Genomic DNA, 22620 nt, shown 5'->3' with positions numbered 1-22620 from the left:
AATTGACAAAGAAACTTTTTTTGAGACATGGCCATAAATGCCATCTTGAAGCTTTGAATGTAATTGAGGCTTCTGTATTGGTGATACTGGTAATATGTCATTGATCCTATCAAAAGTGGATCAACTTTTTTTGTAGAAAATGCATTTTTAATCATTACTAAATAAAAACCAAGATTCAATGTTTCAATCTAGTCATCAAAATATATTCATGGTTGTTTTAATCAATCCCCGTTCTGCAAGAATTCTCTTTGCAATTTAGCTGCAACTCGACAATAAAAATCCTAAAACTGCAGTTACAAGATCCTCCTTACACACTGACTGTTTGGTCAGAGTTAATAAAAAAAAACATCCAATATTTACAAAACAAGAAACTTTATTTACCTAAAAAATGTTATATAAGCAAATTAAACCATTCAGAAATGGGGAAGAACAAACATAAAAAACAACATAACAGCATCTGAGTAATGTGCTGGCTCAAAGACACTCCACTAGGTGTCACCATGCACCCAGAAGATGTGAGCTGATGGAGCCTGGTTCATCAGAGGAGGGACTGAGAACATCCCATTGGTCTCTCCTCATCATTCTGCTTCCACAGACCACGTCTCCTGAAGTCTTGGCTGCATGAAAGATAATTTATTTTGTTAAACTCTGACATACAAACATTCCTAACACAACACTGCTGTGTACTACAGAACTATTCACCTTTAGAGGCCATCAGTCTGAAATAGCAATATGGACACATCTGCAAACTAGGGGGGTAACTGTATAAAACTGATTGCATGTGGTTTATTGAAACCTGTTATGCAAAACATGCAAAAAAAGGAGCAATACTCAGCTTGATTTCATTTTCAGACTTGCTAATATAATTTCACAGAGGGGTACACAACACTCTGCCTGCCACAGAAACTAAAAAGTCTGTTAGTGATGGTCTACAGGCTGAAGGTTGTGTCATAATCTCGACTAACAAGCATTTAACGTTTCCCCTCGGCTGGTGACTCACAAAATGTTAAGACATAAAAGAAAATCCAAATTTAGTCTATGACGCATGGCTCTGGGAGAAAAAAATGTATTTTTAAGATACAAAGTATCTCAGGAGATGCTGGTAAAAACTAACGAGCAAATGTGTTTTGCCTCAAACTCATTTTATGATTATGAAAAATAAAGTGCAACATTTTTTTTTAAAACAGTCAAAAAAGACTTTTCAGCCATGACGTTGAAAATCTTTTCACCAAGATACACTTGAAAAACAACACCGGAAATTCTCCCTAGTAGTCCTCTTTTGAACGCTCAATAACATTTTTGTCTCCATTGGTCACTTAAAAAAAACATAGGAAAATAGGGTCCAGCAATTGAAAAATACCAAAACTTCCCTTTAAGGTTTTCTTTGAACAGTGGAGAAAACTGCAAAGGCAAAGGAAATAATAAAACTATCATATTTTTTTTGTCAATTTTGGTTCACAAGCCAGTCAATACAGATGAAATTGTATCAAACTTTCCTTGTAATGTGTCCCATTTTAACTAACTAAACAAAAAATAGCAACAACCTAAAATAACTTTTTGGAAAGTGGCATTTCTAACATGAGCTCCCATAAAGCCATTTTTTCATATGTACTGCACATGTATTTTAAATCCTTCTTCATCTCCTTTGTGTGAAACCCTTTTACATTTAACACCACTGACCTCCAGAACTAAATAATGCAGAAAGTCTTCGAAGTTTCATTTAATTCTGCACTTCTTTTTATTACAGCTGAATTATTTAGTGTAACAGTGCAAAACTTGATTAATTCTGTATCTACTATTTTGTCTGACAGCTTTTAAATGACAAACCTTCACTGGGTGTCTACTCGGTCTTCAGAGCCTCCTTTAGAGCAGCAACTACGACATCAGGTTGAGGAAACTTCAGCTTACGCGGTGGACCCTTCTTTATCCCAGTCCACAGAGAGGTTTCTATAGGGATGACACAGAAATTCATTTGTAGGACAAATATAGATGCGCAAAGCTTTAAGTGTTTAAAAAAGCCCCCAGAAGAGAGCAGTAAAATTAAGTGCCTCAAGACAATTTAACGTGTTTATTCAGGTAATCAAAAACTAGGTGGAAAGTGAAAAGAAACTGGTGTAGCAACCTCGCCAGTCCAGAAAAAAATAATCATACATTTAAACACAACACATGGACATGAGCATTATGGCTGATAAGACGTGTGCACGTCTCTGTGCAAGCTTAATCACTCTGGTGGCAATTCTGCACTCCTGGGTCAACACAGCCTCTTGTTGACTGTTTAAGCGGGGATTAATGAGCCAAAACAGACAACCACTCTGGGCACACACATACACGTTCTGGCAAGATATTACTTTTTTCCCCACTTGTAGTTATATACAGCCAATGCAAAACCTTTTAAACTTGACGATAAAATTAAATTTATGATACTTTACTGAACGGTTGTTTCATTCAACTCGTTTTTTTTTCTTTCTAAAGTTTGTGTTCACATCGAGCTCCTGTATACATCATTCCTGCTGAAATACCCAATGTCTGTGTCTTAACCACACACTGTTTATTCTGATAGATCCAAAGGCCCCATAAATGAAAGCTGTTCAGAATTAGAATCTGGCTTTATTGACAAGTAAATTTAGATATACAAGGATTTTGACTTGGTGTTTCGGTGCAAAACAGTTAACATAAAGGGAGAATACAAATACTGAATTTAAATAGTGAAGTGAGTTTTAAAATAGGAATAAAACTACGGCAATTATCCAAAACGAGGCCTGTGATTATTCTACGTAACTCGAGCACTTTCCAGAAAGGTACAATGCTTAGTGATTCTGTTTAATGCTATAACCACCACATGAAATTCCATTCACCACCACTCATGAGCTCAGCAGATTAAACCAAACAGGGTGCATGGCGAGCAGCGGTTGGAAAAATTGTGTGTTTTTGTTGGTTTTAGTTTTGGTGAACTGAAACTTTAAATTATTATTCTTGGATTTCCCTGATTCCTTCTCCTCACCTTTGCCTCCATCCAGCAGAGTGATCTCAAAGCTGTTCCTTCGCGGCTTCTCAGGGTTGAGGACCACAGTCAGGTCAGGGTGGGCAGCTAAGAGGGCAGATTTCACCTCCTCAGCATTACGCCCATACACTCGTCAGCTCTTACTACAAGAAATGACAGATCAACCATCAGGTGAACATCAGTGCAATTTACTACAGTTATCCATTAGGAGCATGGCAGCATATGATGAAAAATCTGTGCATTTACTCAAGTGCAACTCTGAGTGATTACCATTTGATACTCATACCCAACTACATTTTAGGGGGTAATATCATCTAAACTAAAGAGGAGGAGTAAAAGGGAAGAGAAATGAGGAAATTCCAAGTAATACTTTAACTTTTGAGTACTTTTTCATTATAATGAGGTATTTGAAAAGTGAATATGGTTAAGTGCTTATCTCACTACAATGTGATCTCACTAGAAGGGAACATATTAAGCACCACCCACTAGCACAATGCTGGCAAAAAAAGCATGTGGCTGATAGTATTGTTTTGCTCACCAGTCGGAATAACGATGGCTAACATGCAAAGAGCGACTAGTTAAATGAAAACACTCACTAGCCATTTGGCTTTAGATATTAAAAATGCACCCTGACTAATAAGTTACTCACCAGTGTTCAATGACCACCCTTTGGCCCTCCTGGTCGTCTTCCCCCTCTCCTCTGTCCTTCTTCTCCTCCACAGATGGTTTCTCCTCCTCGGCCTGAGCCTCCGCTTTGCGCTTCCTTCCTCGTCGACCTGAACACACATGATGTTATGTTTGTTTACATACTGACTAATCAGTATTGTAGAAGATACCAGGGATGAGTCATAACGTTAACTCATTTGACGCTTCTGTGACTGACAATAGAAACCGGCAGATCTAAAGTTTTGTATAAATCCCACCAGTTTGGACGCTTAGCTCCACCGTTAACAGTTAGCCATGAAGCTAGCTAACGAAGCTCCATGGCAACCTGCAGCTTACAAGACGACCTCTGACCAAAACCAAAACATGACGACAGCTGTCACAAGTGCTACAACAAAGTGGAACTGTATTATAAACTGGAAACAATATACTCCACATTTCTATCGTGTTACTTTATTAGAGTTTTCTTTCTTCACAGTATAATGCACACAAAAACACACACCCTTACCTGCTGTAGACGCCATTGCTGTTAAAAAAAAAAATAGTTTCGCGCGCCGCGCATGTAGGCTGTACCACAATTTATGGCTGAAGGGGTGTCGGACGAAACCACTATAGGGAAGGTTTATTTTTAAACATGTCAATTGATAAAATTTCAGGTTTTTTAATAAAATAATTTATTACGCATTAAGATACGTGTATGAATAGTTGCAAAGTTTGACTTAACAGAATATTCACAACACAAACAATGTCTTCAACGGTGCTGAGCAGCCATATACTGTTGAAAAATAGAAAAGCGCAATTTCACCATTTCACATTTTTGGAAGATGATCTTAGATGGTCACCCAGTTCTTGCTGGTTTTTGATGGATAAACTGGGTGGGCTACCTGCAGTATATGTGTGACCAGCCTATCAAGCTGCACACATTAATCTTTATGCGTATTGTATAACAGTGGACTTAAGTGATTTATGCCCTTTGCTTTTCATACTTCCCTATCATGACACAATTATTTCCCAACACTCAAGGACATTGATTTGGATTCATTTTTTTACAGGAATTTCAACCAGCAAGAGTGACCATCACAAGCTGGTATGACCAGCTGAACCACTGAAAAGTATAGGAAAATATACCTCACACTGGTCAAACAAGCTGGTCAACCACCTTAAAACCCATCTTAAGCTGGTCAAGCTGGGGCTTTTATTCAGCAGGGTTATCTTTCATATATAACTAAGTGGAAGATAAACTGGAGTTTGATTAATGGACAGTCATAGAAAGGTTTGAACACTTTATACCTAAATGAATCATTATCCACGGCCCTGCATGCTTCCATGAAGGGGCCCAAACGCCCGAAAAGAATGTTGAAACCTCTGTAAGGAGCCTGTGCGGGTTTGAGCAAATAAGAGACAGCTTAGTCAATGGCATCCAAGATAACGAGGTCTCCCATCAATTACAGCTCCAGTCAGAGCTCACATTGGAGAAGGCTATCCAGTTAGCTTGGCAGAAAGAGCAAATAAAAAAGCAGAGCATCGACATGCATCTACTAATTGTTCAGTGAATGCGGTGGGACACAAGACACAGCAACGGTTAGAAGAGCAAAAGCAGACACCAGTGGCAAAACCTAAGCAGGGTGTTTATCATTCACATCAGATGGGACGGATCAGCATGATCGTACATCCACAAGTTGAGGTTTTTATGATGCAACAAATGAGATGGACTTGTTTCTCTTTATTCTTTTGTTTCCAGCAATTGTGTCACAATTTATTTAACAACGGCTTGAAATGCACTTAATGTTAAATACTTTAAATCAACAACATACGTAAATAAAGAAGCAAATTTAGAAACACAGATGGCTGACAGAATCGCACAGACTTTTTTGATCTCATATTTGCGTCATCCCATTCAGCTAAAAACCTAAAGATCAAATTCTCCGTCTGGCTATTTCAACTCAAAATCTGTCCTCTGTATAAGTGGGAAAGATTACTTTAGGTCCCAAGGGGTTGTCCTCCAAAGATCTGTAATTGCTTGCATCGTCTATTTTCCAAATGTAGGCCTGTGAGAGACAACAGAAAGACAGCACCCCAAAAAAACAAAAGAGAGAGCGAGAGAAAACCCAGCAGAGCTACTGTCGGATGTGTTTGTGTGCACCAAGTTAAAAGCAAATATGGTGTTGCCGGAATAGCAATACAGAATCCACGTGTTCACACGCAGTGAATGTGGCAGTCACATTTTTGGGCACTCATACAAATGGACGTCACTGGCTGCGTCTGTGCCAACAAACATGTGCCAAACAACTCCCCAGAGGGAGGCGTTGTGAGTGACTCACAAACACTCATTTAATAACTGTTCTTTTGTTCACAGCAAACTCTTCTTTCACTTCATCTTTGCTGTGCAGCCACTTTCACTGTGGCTGTCTTTGCCGTATGATTAAATCTTTTACTCTGTATGTCACTCTTTCTAACAACAGGCCAGACACAAAGGCATGTTAAATCTCTGCTGCGTCTTTGGATTCCAATCTGTCTCTGCAGTCTGTGGCTCTGTATTTTTAGCTGTGTGCGTAAACCTTCAGCGGGGCGGACAGACTGTGGGACAGATGTGCCCTGTCTTCACCCCGCTCTCCTCTTTTACTTCAAACTGACTCAAGACCGGATGTACAGAGCCCCTGGTTGCCTCCAAACTGCACGATGTGTAATCCTGTGATCAATGCTCACAAACACTCATACATCCACGCAGATATTTCTGTGCGTAGACCCAAGCAAGCAGAGGAGCAACAACAGAAGGCAGATATTTCATTCATAAATGCAGGTCTTTTTTCTAAGCTTGTTTTTCTCTGCTGCAGCATTATATTCTGATTCTTTCAGACTCACCAGCTGGTAAAGATGTAATCTGATGTTTAAGTGTTTATTTAGCCTGCTGTGCATTTTCTTTTTCAAGCTGTTAATCACTTTGTAAATTTACACTATGAAACATCGCAAACTGGTTCAACTTAAAAACATACATTTTTTTATGTTTTACCTGCTGCCTTGAAAATGTGGGTGAAGTGAAACACGAAAATTATTGAGCTGCTGTGACTTTTACTTTATCAATATTCCTTTGTACAGAGACCTTACCTGATGTTTCTCACACCTGTATGTATTATGCTGTGTTCACGTTGCAAGCCACTTTTAATGGAAGCCAGTGACATAAAATTACAAATGGACACATGACACTTGTCTATGCAGATGGTCGTGACGCACTACAAATCAAAGTTGAGCTGCCATTAACTTTTTCAGTTTATCAATGATGCAGGAAAGCAACAACCAATCATATGCTTTTGTTTCTATTGTGGTGCTGTGTTATATAGCTCAGTTAGCTGACACTTTACGAGCTTTACATGCATTTCTGAGCACGCTGGGATGCAATTTGGTGGTGTAATGTGATGTTGAAAAAGGCTCAGGCATAGATCAAAAGCAAAGTTTTTTGGGTTTTTTTTGTCCAAATGCAAACTTAAGATGACGTTCAGTGGAGTTGGTTTGAGGCAAATAGCAGACACAAACAAGTCTGTGACAAAAAAGCTACGTTATCTTGTGCTTGAGCAACACTTCAGCAGTGACTCAGTGATAATGTCGCACTGTCGCGTAGTTGCTCGTAGTGTGAACACAGCATAAGAGCAAAAGAAACAAAGCAAGTTTCCATCATGTCTTTTTTTTTCCAAACACGATCTGAAGAGTTTAAGATCTCAAACACTACATGCTTGGGAAGTCTAATTTTGAGAATTCTCAAATCGTTAAGTTTATCAATAAAAATCAATAGATTTATATTAGATTTATTCAAAACAATGTTTTGTTTTCAGAGCATTATTGTTTGATGCTCAGTGGTTAAGTGATGAGTTATTAAGTACATACACTAAAGTATTTAGTATTGGAATTGTTCTTTACTGAAGCATTTCCATTTTATTCAGCTTTATACCTTTACTCAACTACATTTATTTGACAGTAATAATAGTTACGTTTTAGATTTAGATTTGACATAAAAAGCTCATATTAAGCTTTTGAAACAGAGTGCTCCATATGAGTCCTGAAACTATAAAATGAGCTAGCATTTCAGCACTCCCAGTTCCCTCGTCTCAAAGTCAATGGTTTCTTTTAATTGTTTTTTGGTTAGATGCCTGAAATAACGTCTGTGACCAACACAGGCTTACAAGATTTCATATTTTGTTCTTCAAAATAAAAAATGTCAGCTTTATAGGAAAAACTAAAGGCATAAAGCTGTTATGTTTCTTTAAAAAGGTGGGTGTTAACAAGTGGCTAAATGTGACTATGCAGAACGTCATCACGGTGAGCCACGCTGCAGCCTAAATCTGGAGGTAACGTTAAGGTCATGTGACCATGGTGTAGTTTGTTGATGTCCTAACATTGGCTTTTTACTTATTGCTTCAAAAATCATTAAAGTGGTGTACATTTGTGAAGATTATCTTGCTGAAGTATCAATATCACAAAGTATCATATGATATCATAAAATGCTTGTTTGCCACAGAACTTATTTGGTGCAATATTCAAAGAGGATATTTTGTTAAGGGAACCAGGGCGGCAACATCTTCCGAGCTGGCATACATCCCTGACCCAAAGGGTGTGAAATACTGGACTAAACGACATAGTACGTAACGACAAGTACATAAATAAACGCCATCAAAGTGCTACAATAGTAAAATGCTGCTTACATATGTAAAATAATACCAATCTTATAGCATGTTGGCTGCATGTAAAATTTACCTGATAATAGGCTTGCTCTTAAACTTGACCAAGAGTATTTTTACTCTTACTTCAGTAAAAGAATACTTTTTCAATCACTGGATGTTTTGCAGTTTTGAAAGTTGCTTTATCATATTCTACTTTTCACAGTTTTTTGTGTATGTGAATGCAGCTCCAGTTTTGTTTATTTTTATGTTTTGGGTGCACTTGAAGAATTACAGGAACCTTCGTGGTTTCTAGCATATGGGATGATGAAAACCATTTAAAAACCATTTGCATGAAATAAATCCGCATGAGTAAAAATTACAGACTGTAAACATGATTGATGTAGCTACCATGACATCGACCATTGGTTTGCAAACTCCTGTTTTGAAGCCTCAAGTTAGGCATCTTGGTTTTTTTGGAGCCAGAAGTGACTGTATTTGGGCAGAGGCTGGCACTGTGGAAAAGCTAGTGGTGGATCTGACTGAGAAGAAGAAGACACTGTCAGTAGACAGCCTGTCACTCAAAGTGGCTCTGCCCTTAAGTACATGGTAAAAGTAACCTCTGTTTCTTTTGCCAAAGTTTCTTCTTTTTTTGTATTTTGTAAATATTTTGTAGAGGTTTCCCACTGATGCCCTTTTAGTAGCATTTTATCTGGTGACACACACAGTTGATCGGCTCATTATTGCTCAGTGTGTGAACTCATAAAAAAGTCTCACTGTTCAGTGAGAATAGTCAGTGTTTCCTCATAAAATTATTAATTTAGATAGTTAGGGGGTCTCCCTGTGTATCTGTTTATGCTCTTTTTCCTTCCTCTTCCGTTTGGTGTTATTAGCAATAGAGATTTGCTGCATGGGAGGGCTCATGTTTCCATGTGCTGCACAGTGGGAGCTGGTGAGTGCAATACAACAGTGCTACAGTCAACGTGACATTCATAATTGACGACCATCATTTGCAGCTGCATTTATAAACCTATTCTCCTCTATAAGGTCCGAAAAAGACAATATTTGTAGATTCTATTGTTTCAGGGCAGCACACAGTGACTGAATCCATTTTATCCTCCTGAAAGTCTCTCGGGTTCATTGTTTCCTTTCCTGGGCCCTCTGACGTCAGGGTGTGAATCTCAGTTCATCTACGACAAATAAGAACATGTGTGAGGGTGAACGTCAGCAAACACGCCAATGGCATGGAAACGAATACGGAACTCACGCGAGCCAACACGCAGGCTTGGCCAAGACGAGCATTGCCATGTGGGAGAGACGGTATGACAGGCAGAGAGAGAGGAGCCGGAGTGATAAGGGGTTCAGACAAAGACTGAGTGACAGCATATGAAAGGCAGGCAATCACACAAAAGAGAGGAAGACAGGCAGAGGCACAAAATAGGATAGCAAGTTGGGGGAGAATAAGTGGGCAGAGTGTAATGTGCGCACATCATCAAAGTCTGACGACTTCAGAGAAATTCTCTCTGCTAATGGCCTTGTTGTGTTCCTGCACCGGAAAAACAGCAAATATGTCCCATGACCACCCAGGCAGCTGCTTTCAGGCATATAAGGAGAAACGCCTACACTTTTACCATAAAAGAACAACTTGGAAACATAGGAAGAGTAAGAACATTGGTCACGATTCGAGTTTTTGATGTGCATTTCCGGAGGTGGTTAACCCTGGCAGGATAAGATGTCCACAGTCTTCAAATACTGCCATCTGCATTTCTGTGAAATTGTGACCCTGAGTTAATTGCTTTTTACACAGTGCAACTTCAAAGTGGCCTCCAAGCTGTTTTATAATTATTTCTACAATGCTATTGGTCATTATGTGTAATACTTTGAGTCGAATGTGATTGCTGCCTGCATGTAACTGTTCGCCAAAAGAATTGGCCAACCTTTAAAATCAGCAGTGATGTTTCACTTGTTCCATATCGTAAATAATTTCCACAAAAAACTGATGTCTGAAGGCTCGACTCCTGTCCTGAAGCCTCGAGTTCAGCATTTTGGGCGTTGCCAGAAGTGACCGTGAGAGAGACAGAGAGGCTGACGCATATTATGCTGACGCTGTGGAGGAGCGAGAGATGGATCTGACTGAGAAGGCGAGGACACTATTGGCAGAGAGTCTGTTACTCAAAGCAGTCCAACCTTAATTATGCATAACTTTCAGCTTAAAGAAAATGTGAAAGGGTGCATTAACAAAGATATCTAAGGGAATTGCGTCATTTTTCGGCCTTAGAGTTTGCTGCAAGACTTACATGAGGAGACTGACACAACTCTATACTCTAAGCTACAGCCAGCAGCCAGTTAGCTCAACACAAACGCTGGATATAAGATAAGACAGCTAGACTAGCTGTAACCAAAGGTGACAAATAATCTGCTTTTTAGCTGGCTGCAAGATGTAGTCTGAGAGGTGTATGAATGGTATCCATCTTCTCAACTCACTCCATGTCACAAACGGATTCCAAAATATCGATCTATTCATTTAAAGCCCTAACACCCTGACGTCAAAGAAAAACTCCCCCCTTTAACTGCCTTATGCTATATTACATGAGCAGCACCCGATTGGCTTTTTGGTATGTTTCCCTCAACAAGCCTCAATTGTTTATTTTAGTCATTTTTCACATTTCCCTGGTTGCCATGAACAAGTGCACCAAGTGTAAAATCTTTCAGTCAATACTTTGAGATGAAAAGAGAGATAACTGTGAATAGTAGCAGTCGGGGGACAAAGATAGTTGAGAAAAACAATTCAGTTCTCAAAACACAGCATGGTTTGTGACGGTGTTACATTCTCAGCTCTTTATATGGGTTATATGGGAGTTTGGGTTTTTTTGGCTCCTCTAGCTTTAGTCAAATTCATTCAGTCTCACTGTCATTTGCATTTTTCCATACATTTCCACTCCTGAGTAGTCAAGATAGCATCACCACACTGAACTAAAGTGGAAGCTATGGAGGATTTATTAAGTTATCTTCTGCCTTACAAATCATTTACAAATCTAAACTTTCAGCAGTGGCGCTACAGCAAGGTTCCACTTATATTAAGATATTAATCCGATACAGATTATTTTGTACTGACACTGCTGACTGACAGTATTTTGCACAATGTTCAATATCTTAAAATATGAGACAATGAGTATTCTCTTTTTTTTCTCTTGGCAAGCTGTATTCTGGTCAGGGTGAAAAAGCCTCTGAGGCAGCATTTTGCATGAAGTAGGTACTCACTATTTAACTTGTTAACTTGCTCCTGAAACCTGAAATGCTTTTAAAAGTGCTTTAACATTACGTGTGTATAGTCGTCCAGCAGGCCAGATTGGGGCCTTTGGCAGCCAGTCTGGCCTCCGAGCTATATGTTTGACACCACTTGTCTTGATAGTGTAACTTCTACAGGAAAATGTTTAATTGCAAAATTTTTCAATTTCAACATCTACTGCAACTTTTTCAAAATATTGAAATTATTGCATGTGCACATTATGCATTCACTTATATTCTGCTCTGTTTTTCTGAATTAACAAGATTATAATTTCAGAATTATGAATTTTCAAGGAGAAAAAAAATCTAATGCATTGTTGTTTTTCTGAATTTATAATAATCTAACAGGGAAAATATTTTTTTGAAGTGAATGCATTACGCCTCTTTACATTTGTATCTACAGGAACACACACACACACACACACACACACACACATACACACACACACAAAAACCACCTCTAGCCCTTTCATGCATGAATTATGATTACCTCAATCAAGATTTTTATTTTAAGTGCTGTATTTCCCTCTTTAAGAAAAAAAAAACTGAAGTTCTTAAAAAAATGTACAAACAAACAAACAAAACTGAAACTTCAAGTTTTTCACATGTCTACATGAGTGGAGATCATGCATTCAAGTTGTCAACTGCAGACATATAAACCAATTTTAAAAAAATGATAGATTGCGTGAAACTATAAAATTATATATTTTATGGTGTTAAACTGGTGTGTTCACATATTTTAGTTGAAAGATAAATTCTTATAGCATAAATCCATTGACTAACAGCCAAAAAAGTTACTGCATATGAAGGTTTTTTTTCCAATAACAACAAAGTTGCAGTGATTGTAGCCTGTTAATTGTTGTTGAAATACAGCCAGCAATGCTTGATGTCCAGTTCAGTGGACAGAAGATTAATCCTAATTTCCTCCCAAATTTTAAATTATACGTACCTGCAAAAGTCTCCTATTATTGTAACATTGTTGAGATATTCCTGAGCTGCACAACATTTCCTGCATTCTGCCAGCCATCTTGGTTTTAAAGATGTGTGTTGCACCTACAACACCTGGCCAGTGGGTGGCAGTGAATGGCATGACTCACTCGAGTTCACTGTGGTGGTTTATACAGAACTATAACATCAGAGCCCATGCATGCAAGAAAATAGCTTTGTAAATAGCTGGTCCATGAAGTGACCACTGTGTGTGACAGGGTTAAAAAACAAAATGGAACAATGACTGTGAAGTTCATTCATTGTCATGAGTGTCATTGTGGGCATGCTGGCCTGCTGATGTTAGGATGAGGCTCAAAGCACCATTCTACTTAAATAACAAGAGCCGCTCTTTTAGTCTCTGTCTTTTTTTACTGCAAAAAAATGTTGCAACACAAACAGCAGATTTTACTGTTAGACTGGGAACAAGGATTTTTAACATTGTTGCCTCTGCAACCAATCAATAACCCAACATACAACAACAACAACGCAACAAACCTCTACCTCTATGACACTGGTTCATAGCATTTCCATTGGTTAGTTTATTAACAACAGTGATACACCTAGAATGTTGTCTCAGTGCTGTGCATCCTCAAAATTAAATTCACCTCCTTTGTGGTCAAAATGTGCATGTTAAATTTGAGGAAATTCAAAGTTCTGAAAGAAAGAAGCTGTAAAGGACAACCATGTAGGTGGGTCTGATGATTTGTCTGCTGCAAATGATGACTGGAAGGGGTGAAGTAGCTTTCATCACAAAGAGGAGAAAATAAAGCAGAGAAAAGAGGAAGAAGGAAAGTGAGGTGTTAAAAGTGATGAATAACTTGAGCTGGAAGACAAAAAAGATCAGAGGGCCGCTCAACCAAACTTATCTGAACTTTTTATTTGTGCGTGTGAGTATGTGTGAGTGTGTAGGCTATTTGCACATGTGCATATGTGCAACACATGCATGAGTGTATATATGCATCACCGTCATTATCACGGTGAGAGTTAATCTGTTGAGGGGGTGTGCTGATTCCGGGACACATCGTCACATTTTGCCTGGCGTGTTTCCCATTCAGCCCCTTCCCTGAATCATACTTCTCCATTACACCCCCAAAACAGACACACACACACACACACACACACACACACACACACACACACACACACACACACACCTCGCCATCTTATTCATCCATCGCTCTGTATAATATCGCCCAATATAGCTGTGTGACTGGGGCGAGGACAAGTTGAGACTTGACCTTCTACAAACACACTCACACTATCACAATGGATTTCTTACGCATTGCACACTTGCGTAAGCACACACGTACACTCACTCACAAACTACAAATACCACCTCCTATTTCTGAGAGGTTTGACAGGAGCACTGTATGTTCCTCTCTTAAAAAACAAAGATTGTTGATTTGATTGAACATCAAAGCCATCAGACTTCAACATAAAGGAGTGCTTTGATGAAATTGGTCACTCTCATGCTTATGATTCGCTTATTGTGCTGTGTAAAAGTGCCTGCATAAAAGCTCTGTTCAGAAGGCTATTGATTCCAAGTGAATGAATTGTTGGATTGCTAGACTACCATCACTCAGGTTTCTATTATCTATTGTTATCTGGATATTTTGTGTTTTTTTCTCATGTGCTAGCTCACTGCCTATTTTTTGTATTCCTTTGTGGTATTCTTTGCAAACAACGACAACAGTGAAACAATAACAAAACCAACAGACACTTTTGTTTGTTTCTTTTATTTTGTAATAAAGCAAAACACTTTCCTAAAATGTCTTCCCATTTAAAAATACAGAATCTAACAGTACGACAGCATCCCTCATGTTCTACACCAGAAATTCACAGTCATGGTTCAGGTTGATTGATATGGACAAACTGACATTTGGGGTTGACGGGGAACACACAGTATGGCCTTATACACCATGATCAGGTTGGATCGGCATTGCGTTGAACAGATTTCTTTTTAAATACCCACCCCATTATCCGAAAACACACAGTGGAGTCAGAAAGGTTATCTTAGAAAGTACAGCTTTAATATAGGAGAGATGGTTTTATGTATGTCAGGTCTGCATGGTCTGTTAATGGTCTGTAGTACCATGCAATACAGATATTGGTTAAACTCTTGGATTTCTGTATTCAGAAAAGAGTAAAAAAACAGACACATTCTCTCATGCATTACTGAAAGTATACAGATTGTAAACAAAACAAGTTTATCTATGCATAAGAGACTTTTTTGACTTTCAGATTTAAAAGAAATACATACATACAAAAACAGTCATACTGAGTGTCATGTAACAGGAGCCAGCAGGACAGGCTTCAAATTACACAAAGGGCTGTTGGATTTAGTCCTTGTGTTGTTTTCACCTTGTTCTGTGACAGTTCAGACATCAGACTGACAGACAGACGAAAGCCATATTTTTTAAAGGCAAAACAGGCGCATACACTCATTTGAAGAGGAGACCTAATCAAACTGGTCTTTTCAAGACTTTGGTCTACAACAGTCCAATCCTACTCAAACTACAAAAATTGAGTCACACAAACACAAACAAAAGAAAATCTGAATCTGGAGAGCAAACCTTCCCTTTCTAAGTTTTTCGGCTGTCTGAGAGAGGAAGAGACAAGACTGGGAAACACAAGGGTTGAAAAAAGAGCTCTTCATGTGTTAGCCTTTTGGTTACAATCTACGCATCTCTTCTATCACCACAAGCTGTTGTTTGTGGTCCTAAAATGATCCTAAATTAAATGTAAAAATCCAGCTAGTCTAAAATACAGAGCAGTTTAGGACGCGTGTATGTACAGTGATGATGACTGGTATGTACATGTGTGGGTGGCTGTGGTTTGCTGGCATCTCTGGGATCTCTTGAATCTAACGGAGAGAGGAGAGCCGCTCTTGGCTGCAGTTCTAACGATCCTCTCATCCTTTTTGCCCTTCAGATGAGCATCTTAAGCTCCCTCTGCTCAAACTGTATTGATTTTCTTTTCACTATGACCTCCTACTTTTTCTTCTCTCCTCCCTTGACAGTCATGATCTGTGTTAAAGCACGTCTTTCTCCTGCCACTGGTGATCAGAACTCATGATGAATGAAATAAATAAGTGTCGAGTGGATGGTGAGCACTAGTTGATATAGAAAAAAGCTGTCAAAGAGTCACAACGCCTGCGTTGTTAACAGCTGTTATCAAAAACCATCTGGAGACACCACCAGCTGTCTGAGTGTTGTGTCTCTGTCACTTCATCATGTTGTTGTAGGTTTCTGCCTTTGTACCGTCACTATCAGAGTCAGTTTCTATAATCTGATCTCTACTCTTTAAAGCCTGTACTAAGAAGCAGCAGCTACTTCAACATTGTTATCCTGTCCTGCTCAACTCATCTGCTCTGAAAAACAGTTCCCTGCTGGCTCGCCTGTCTCCTGTGTCAGTGTAGCACCTCCTGAAGGTCGAGGAGGGAACTGAAAGGAATCAAGATCAAGGTGTTTGTTAAGAGTCTGAAAGAGCAGGGAGAGAAATCAGAGAGGGGAGAAGGGGGTGAAGGAGAAAAGAGTTCAGCCAAAAAGGAAATGGAGGGAGAATGTGACTATGGAGAGGGAGAGGAGGTGGAGGAGGGACTGGGCACTGGGCGAGGAGGATGATGAGGGGAAGGCTGGGTTGTCATAGCCTGGGGGGCACTCTAGCTCAAAGCAGCGGATGGAGGAGTCTTCGTTGCCGTAGTTAGTCCAGTATTCTTCTGGGTCCACCTTGGGGAGCGCCTTCTCATCATCTGACATTTCGTACTTGGAGAAGGTTTCAACAGCGGGTTTGGGGAGGTACTGAGGCTTGCCAGCAGAAAAGGGGAAGGCCTTCACTGTCTCTGTGCTCTTCTGGTACGAAGACTTGGATGACGATGCAGGCTTGTGCTTGGAGAACCACCAGCGGGTTTTGGTGCTGAAGGTGGTTGTGGTGCTTCCTGCCAGGGAGCCGGGGTCAGGCAGAGGGCAGAGGGCGAAGTCCAACTCCCGGAGGAATCTGAGGTCTTGGCCGCGGCGTTGGGATGGGGAAGTGCACATGAGCTCAGAGGAAGAGATGCGGGCCTTGCGGAACCACTCCCACAGGGGACGAGCCTCACAGCCGCAGGACCAGGGGTTGCCATTGAGGCGGAGGAACTGGATGCCTTGGGTGTCTTTCATGGCCTGGCCTGGCAGCTCGGCCAGGGAGTTGTTGAACAGGTAAAGAATGGTCAGTCGGCCCAGGTCACGGAAAGCCCGACGGTTGACCTGCCTGATGCGGTTGTCATGGATCAGGAGGCGGTCCAGGTTGACCAGGCCTCTGAACACATTCTCAGAGAGAGCACGGATGCGGTTTCCATGCAGGAAGAGATGGGTGAGGTTGACGAGATCTGAGAAAAGGTCATCCTGCAGAAAGTGGAGCTGATTCTCCTGGAGAAAAGTCAAAGTACAAGAAGACTTAGTGCTGTGGAAAAGCACATGGGAAAATTCAGGCTATTTTGTTGTTCTAGTTGGCAAAGCCCTCACTTCCTCTGAAGATACCATATATGTACATGTGGGGGACGTCTTGTTTGAAAGTAGCTTTACAATGATCAGAAGTGACCTCTATCGACTGAAATCACAGTGAGTGTGGGAGAGATTTTTATCTTGGCGGGGATGTATTGTCAGATTGGAACAGAGCTTAATATGGTGGATTCAAAAACACTCACAGCTGAGATCTCACTGTCAGTTTCCAAAAAGCCGAGAACAACAACTTTGGCAAACAAACACAAGATAATTTCAATAGTGCACTAAAAAGAGTGACTGCATGTTTCTGCAGTGTTGGGATTTAAGGGCTAAATGAACAAAGCTCAAAGCACTGGTTCTCAACCTGGAGGTCCCAAACCCCACTAGGGGTCACTAAATCTTCATGGGGGTTGTGGGGCATTTTTGATTTTAAGGGGGTCTAGGGACTAAAACTAAAAAAATAAATAGAAAGAATAAAAATAAAAAGAATAAAAATAATAATAATAATAATAATAATAATAATAATAATAATAATAATAATAATAATAATAATAATAACACAGTATTTCTTTATCATTTCATTTTTTTAAGTGAAGATTTAATCTTTTTTAAAAATCAAAGGTTAGAGTTTAAAATTTATATTCACAGAGCCTTCACGCTCTGCTGAATAGCCTCATCCTGCATTAGAAACATATGCAGTTAAAATAACCAAAGAGCTAACTGAACAATGGATAAGCTTTAGGGAGAAGAAAACATTAGATTTGTCAAAAGAAAAATTAAGATAAAATATATATATATATATATTATATGGACAATGTACAGACAGCTAATCCAACAAGCATTCCTAAAAATATCAAGAAAACTCATCTAGTATACAATGTTCAAAGGCATCAATCTGCTCAAAATTCATCCAGATCACTTGTTTTACACAAACTTCCTGCAGATATTGTGTTCATTATTTGAGTTAACTGTGGAGTTTATCAGTTGTTCTGTAAAGGTATTGTCATGCATTAAATAATTATATGAAATATCCATAAAATATCTCACTTAGTCAGAACCTCTGGCTTAGAGATGAAGTCTTTTTTGTTTTTTTGTTCTGTAAACATGATTTTATTCCCAGTTCTTATTTTTATTAAAGGGTGTAGGTTGAAATTCTAAGGTAAATTAGTGGAGCTGTCACTCTGTACTGTATTGTAGTCTGATGTGTCTGATGAGGCTGCAGGGATCTTTAAAGTATTGAGTTCATCTGGGTCTTTTTTTATCTGTGTTTCTAGAGTTCAGTTTGATCATTTTGTTTCATGTGACTTGCAGCTAGAACTGCTGTTGAAAGGACGAGTGTAGGCGTACGCTCCCTTTGTGTATTATACATACAGTACATACTAGGGATGAGCAAGTACATCATTGTCTGTATCTTTATCTATATCTGTTCAACCAACTAAATATCAGTATTTGCACCTGAAACCAACAACGTTTATACATAATGTGGGTGGTGTTTAACCTGAAAATGTTGTTACCTAACCAGAAATTATTTTAAACCTGAAATTGATTTAATTTGATTAGAAGTTTCTATATTTATTATTCATTAGAAAACAATTTACAGAACAGCGTCAGAATTGAGCCTCTGATCACAGTAGTTAGAGATTAAACACAGTAAATGGGGCTTTTCCTTCACCATGACTACAGATATTAACACATTTTTCTCAGATGAGATTTGTACTCTTAAACGTACATTATCCAATAATCATTTCATTCAAGTATTCGACTCAACCCTAGTATACACTGTATGTGAATGGAGGATTTGGCAGTCACTCAGTGTGCTATTACTGATCATTGTGCGTCACTAGTTCCCTGCAATCACTCTGAGAGCAATCTGTTGTATTCAGTTAATAATATGATGATAACAGAAATTCTGTTTTGTTCTTCCACTGTTGAATGGAGCTAAATGGACCTGCTGAGATGTTTTGCTTTGGTTCTAGATCTTATTAGTTTTAATATTTACTTATATATTAGTCACAGTTTGCATTTTTTGAGTGTGTGGAACTCACTGAACCTTTTTTACAGCAATCATGCAATGTGCCCAGTAGAAACGTGTCTCTATGTGTGTGGGTGTTCAGCCTACATGTTAGCAACGGATGTGACCATAAAGGAATCAGCAAGTGTCCTTGAAAACATTTTGTATACATGCTCATGCATGACTATCTATATGTGTGTGTCTGTTCGTGTGTGTGCTCATTTTACCTGCAAGTAGAGGAACTGCAGGCTGTACAGCTTGTGGAAGAGGTCATGGGGGAGAGCGGCCAGCTTGCAGCGGTGCATGTGCAGGCTCTGCAGCTTCTCCAAGCCCCTGAAGGCTCCACCTTCCAAACGTTGCAGTGGGTTATCGCCCAGATCCAGCTCCTCCAGCACCCTGAGGTTACTGAAGGCTCCAGCCTCGATCCATGTTATGTTGTTGGCATACAGCCAAAGGACCTGAATAGAATAAAGAAAAAATAATGAGATGAAAGAGAAGAAATAAAAGATTTTTAAGAGTATATGTAAATATGGCTAGTGTATTCAACACATGCACACATACTGCCATTTCTACCTGTGTCTCAAAGCCAAAAGAGTCTGCGCGCAGCTCTGTGATGCGGTTGTTCTGCAGGAAAACACGCTGTGAGTCATACGGCACACCGGCCGGCACTATGGTAATGTTCTGGGACTGGCAGCTGACCGTCATAGGCGTGGGGTAACACACACACAGCTTGGGGCATGCAGACACCCCGCCTGGCTTCACCACCACCAGCCACAGAATCAGCCACAAAGTCAGTCCACCTGCAGAGAGAGACACAGACACAGGAGGTTAGTTCTCATGAGAAGAAAGGACAAAATTGAAGGTCAGGTTAGCAGCAAAGGACTATTGTTGTTGTGTTTAGTCCTGGATCGAGAGACAGACAAAGAACGAGAGGTTGATTTCAGCTTTTGGCACCTGTCTTTCTTCACTGTCTGTCTGTCAAACCTGCTGCTGTTGTCAGTGATTCTTTTTAGCACTGCTGAGCCCTCAGCCATGTCTTGTTGATGGCTTTGAGGCTCATTTATATTTAACCAGATTACATTACAGAAATCATTCACCCATACATATCCACCAGATCACTTTACATAGGTCTCTGTGGCTGTTGTGACACCTGTTACATCACACTAGTTTTTAGCTGTTTAGAATAGGAAATCAGCAAAAATCTAAACAACTTTAAGATACAAAAAAGTCACGCGTGCCTCACTGCATTAAATTAACCTGGTTTCCAAGTTCTCAGGCTTTCAAAAGGATTTCCTCTGGCAAGTTTGCACGCAGAGGGCACGCGTAAAACCTGCAACCAGATCCAGATCAGTTTCGGTTCTTATCAATAATGCAGCAGCTTCTTGGCACAGCTCGGATAACGGTGCACAAAGGTGGCCACCGCGGGAAAAGTACATGCATGAAATAATGATGAACTTCCCATTCATCTGTTGTGCGCAAGAATTTCCAGCGGCTCACCTCTTGACCTCTTAACAAGTTGGACTATTAGCTGCGCTGGAAGGTACAGGGAGAACCAGAGAAGGGGCTTTTACGTGGAATATAACACCTTTTAAGACTATTCCTGCACGTTATTTACTCAAGCGAACCGTGCGCGCAAAAATCATATCTGCATCTCTCCGTGCGTAAAGGAATTCTGGAGAGACTGGATGACATATAAACTAACTATGATCACTCGTTGCAAGTTACTTTTCATACATTTGATGAAGTCACTCGAATTAACACGTTAAAATTAGATTTCTTGCTGAGATTTTACTGTCCAATATTTGCTCTAAAATGCCCCCAACCTGTGCACTGGCCACCTCTACATGCTTCATTCTTTTAAATTTCTAACATACATTGATAACAACCATGATTAAATTTAAATTGCTGTCCATTATTAACTATTCAAAATAGCTTTGCCTGCAAAATAACTGTGCGTAAAAGCAACATAAAGTCTACAAATTAAGCTTCAACGCTGTCTCCCCCATGACCCAGAACAATACGGAAATCAGTAAATCTTAACACATGCACACGAATTTGTAAAATCTGCAATAAATCAACCAGCCTGAATCACAGAAACGCATTTGCAAAGTCAAAAGCCTCTCGGTGCATTCAAACTGCAGGTGCACGATGGAGAGTTTTACTCACCCTTAAAGTTGCGGGCTCTGGATCGCCTCACGGTGCAACGAGTCTCCATCTCGAACCAAAGCCGAAAGCGAGTTAGCCTGCGCGGCGTGAAGGTGCCTGCTTGCTGCTATCTCTGCTGAGGTTCAGCTCTGGCGAAGGAGTTGCTGCGGATTGAAGCAGTGACATGCTGGAGTCCAGGGAGGCTGTTTATACTCGCGGCCGGGTCGTTGCCCACAGTCGTGGGCAGCGGAGGATCCTCTCTACGTCAGCCCGGGAGGAGGGGTGAGAGTCACCGGAGGAAGCGACATGAAAGGCAGTGATAGGACGGGTCCTTGTCACTGTCTTCATTGTGAGTAACATTGTTTGCCTACTTCATTATTATTCATTACGATGAGGTAAGTAAAGGCACCATATACACAGTTTATTGCTGAACATGAAAAGAAGCCTGCATTTTGTCATTCTTTAAAGAGATTGACGGTGACTTTCGCAGTGTGAGGAGGAAGCACACCGTTTATGAAGAAGAGGGATGGTGCTTTTTGATGACAACAAGCGAAGCATTTCTGGGATAATGTGAATATTTCTTCGGCATAACTAAAAACTGGTTATTTAGGGTGTTTGTTTGGTTCCACCATGCACATGCACTCACATGGGGGTTGGAGGAGGAAAGGAGGTGGGAAAACTCATTTGGCATTAAAGACAAAAAAAATCATCTGTCTCATTCAGTGTAGGCCAGTTTGGAAAGACGCCGAGAGCCGCCTACAATTCAGAACAACAGATGAACATAAAAGGGAAACCCAGCGGTGGAGCGAAATGATCCAACACAGCATATGGTCTGTTTATGTTTGTGTGAGGAGGATTGGTGACAAACTGAACCACTGAGGGCAACAGATACTGTACGTCCACTGATGTGTCACCATCAAAGACTTTTTACTTTCTGCATTTACTAAATAAGTGAAATGCAAGGTTATCTTACTGTAAATGCTCTATAAAAGACTGAAGTAACGTGGCTCTGTTGCCAGAAGTAATAGTTGAAATTGTATATTCTGTAAACCACAGATATCATTACATTTGTGCACATAGGTGTAGATTTCAGGCAGGAAGAAAAAGAGCAGCATAAAAAATATTGTGCTACTCTTTTTCTTGACCTGTCAAAAGCTTTTGACACAGTCGATCATGTCATCCTGGTGGATGGGCTCTGTAATATCAGGCTATCTGGTCAGGCTGTAAGTTGGTTCACAAATTACTTGTCTGATAGAACAGTGTGTCCAGTTTGCTGGGTCTTCTTCTGCCTTCCTCCCTGTATCAAAAGGTGTGCCCCAGGGCTCCATATTAGGTCCACTGTTGTTCACCATATATGTGAATTATCTTTGTTTCAGTTTATCAAATGCTGCTTTT

General features: G+C 40.0%; 2 protein-coding genes across 3 annotated transcripts; both read right to left on the bottom strand.

Annotated features, from left to right (window-relative positions):
• Positions 1–213: 213 nt before the first annotated feature.
• On the bottom strand, positions 214–4236 carry selenoh (selenoprotein H). 2 transcript variants are annotated; one of them, XM_042493716.1, is made up of 5 exons: positions 4167–4188; positions 3651–3777; positions 3002–3144; positions 1828–1947; positions 214–617 (listed from the first exon to the last, which is right to left on the bottom strand). In XM_042493716.1, exons 1-4 carry the CDS (start codon positions 4186–4188, stop codon positions 1841–1843), a joined length of 399 nt encoding a protein of 132 aa, XP_042349650.1. In that variant the 3' UTR covers positions 214–617; positions 1828–1840. The 2 variants fall into 2 exon arrangements, with proteins under 2 accessions (XP_042349650.1, XP_042349651.1); XM_042493717.1 differs by having other exon boundaries at positions 215–617; positions 4173–4236.
• Positions 4237–15024: 10788 nt separating this feature from the next.
• On the bottom strand, positions 15025–21381 carry LOC121948119 (reticulon-4 receptor-like 2). Its single transcript, XM_042493394.1, has 4 exons — positions 21247–21381; positions 19654–19880; positions 19308–19538; positions 15025–16994 (listed from the first exon to the last, which is right to left on the bottom strand). Exons 1-4 carry the CDS (start codon positions 21293–21295, stop codon positions 16125–16127), a joined length of 1377 nt encoding a protein of 458 aa, XP_042349328.1. The 5' UTR covers positions 21296–21381; the 3' UTR covers positions 15025–16124.
• Positions 21382–22620: the final 1239 nt, after the last annotated feature.

Source organism: Plectropomus leopardus, chromosome 9, assembly GCF_008729295.1.
Source record: "Plectropomus leopardus isolate mb chromosome 9, YSFRI_Pleo_2.0, whole genome shotgun sequence".
NCBI classification, from domain to species: Eukaryota; Metazoa; Chordata; class Actinopteri; order Perciformes; family Serranidae; genus Plectropomus; species Plectropomus leopardus.
The sequence above is the reverse complement of the archived record's forward strand: the minus strand, read 5'-3'. Positions and strand labels throughout refer to the sequence as shown.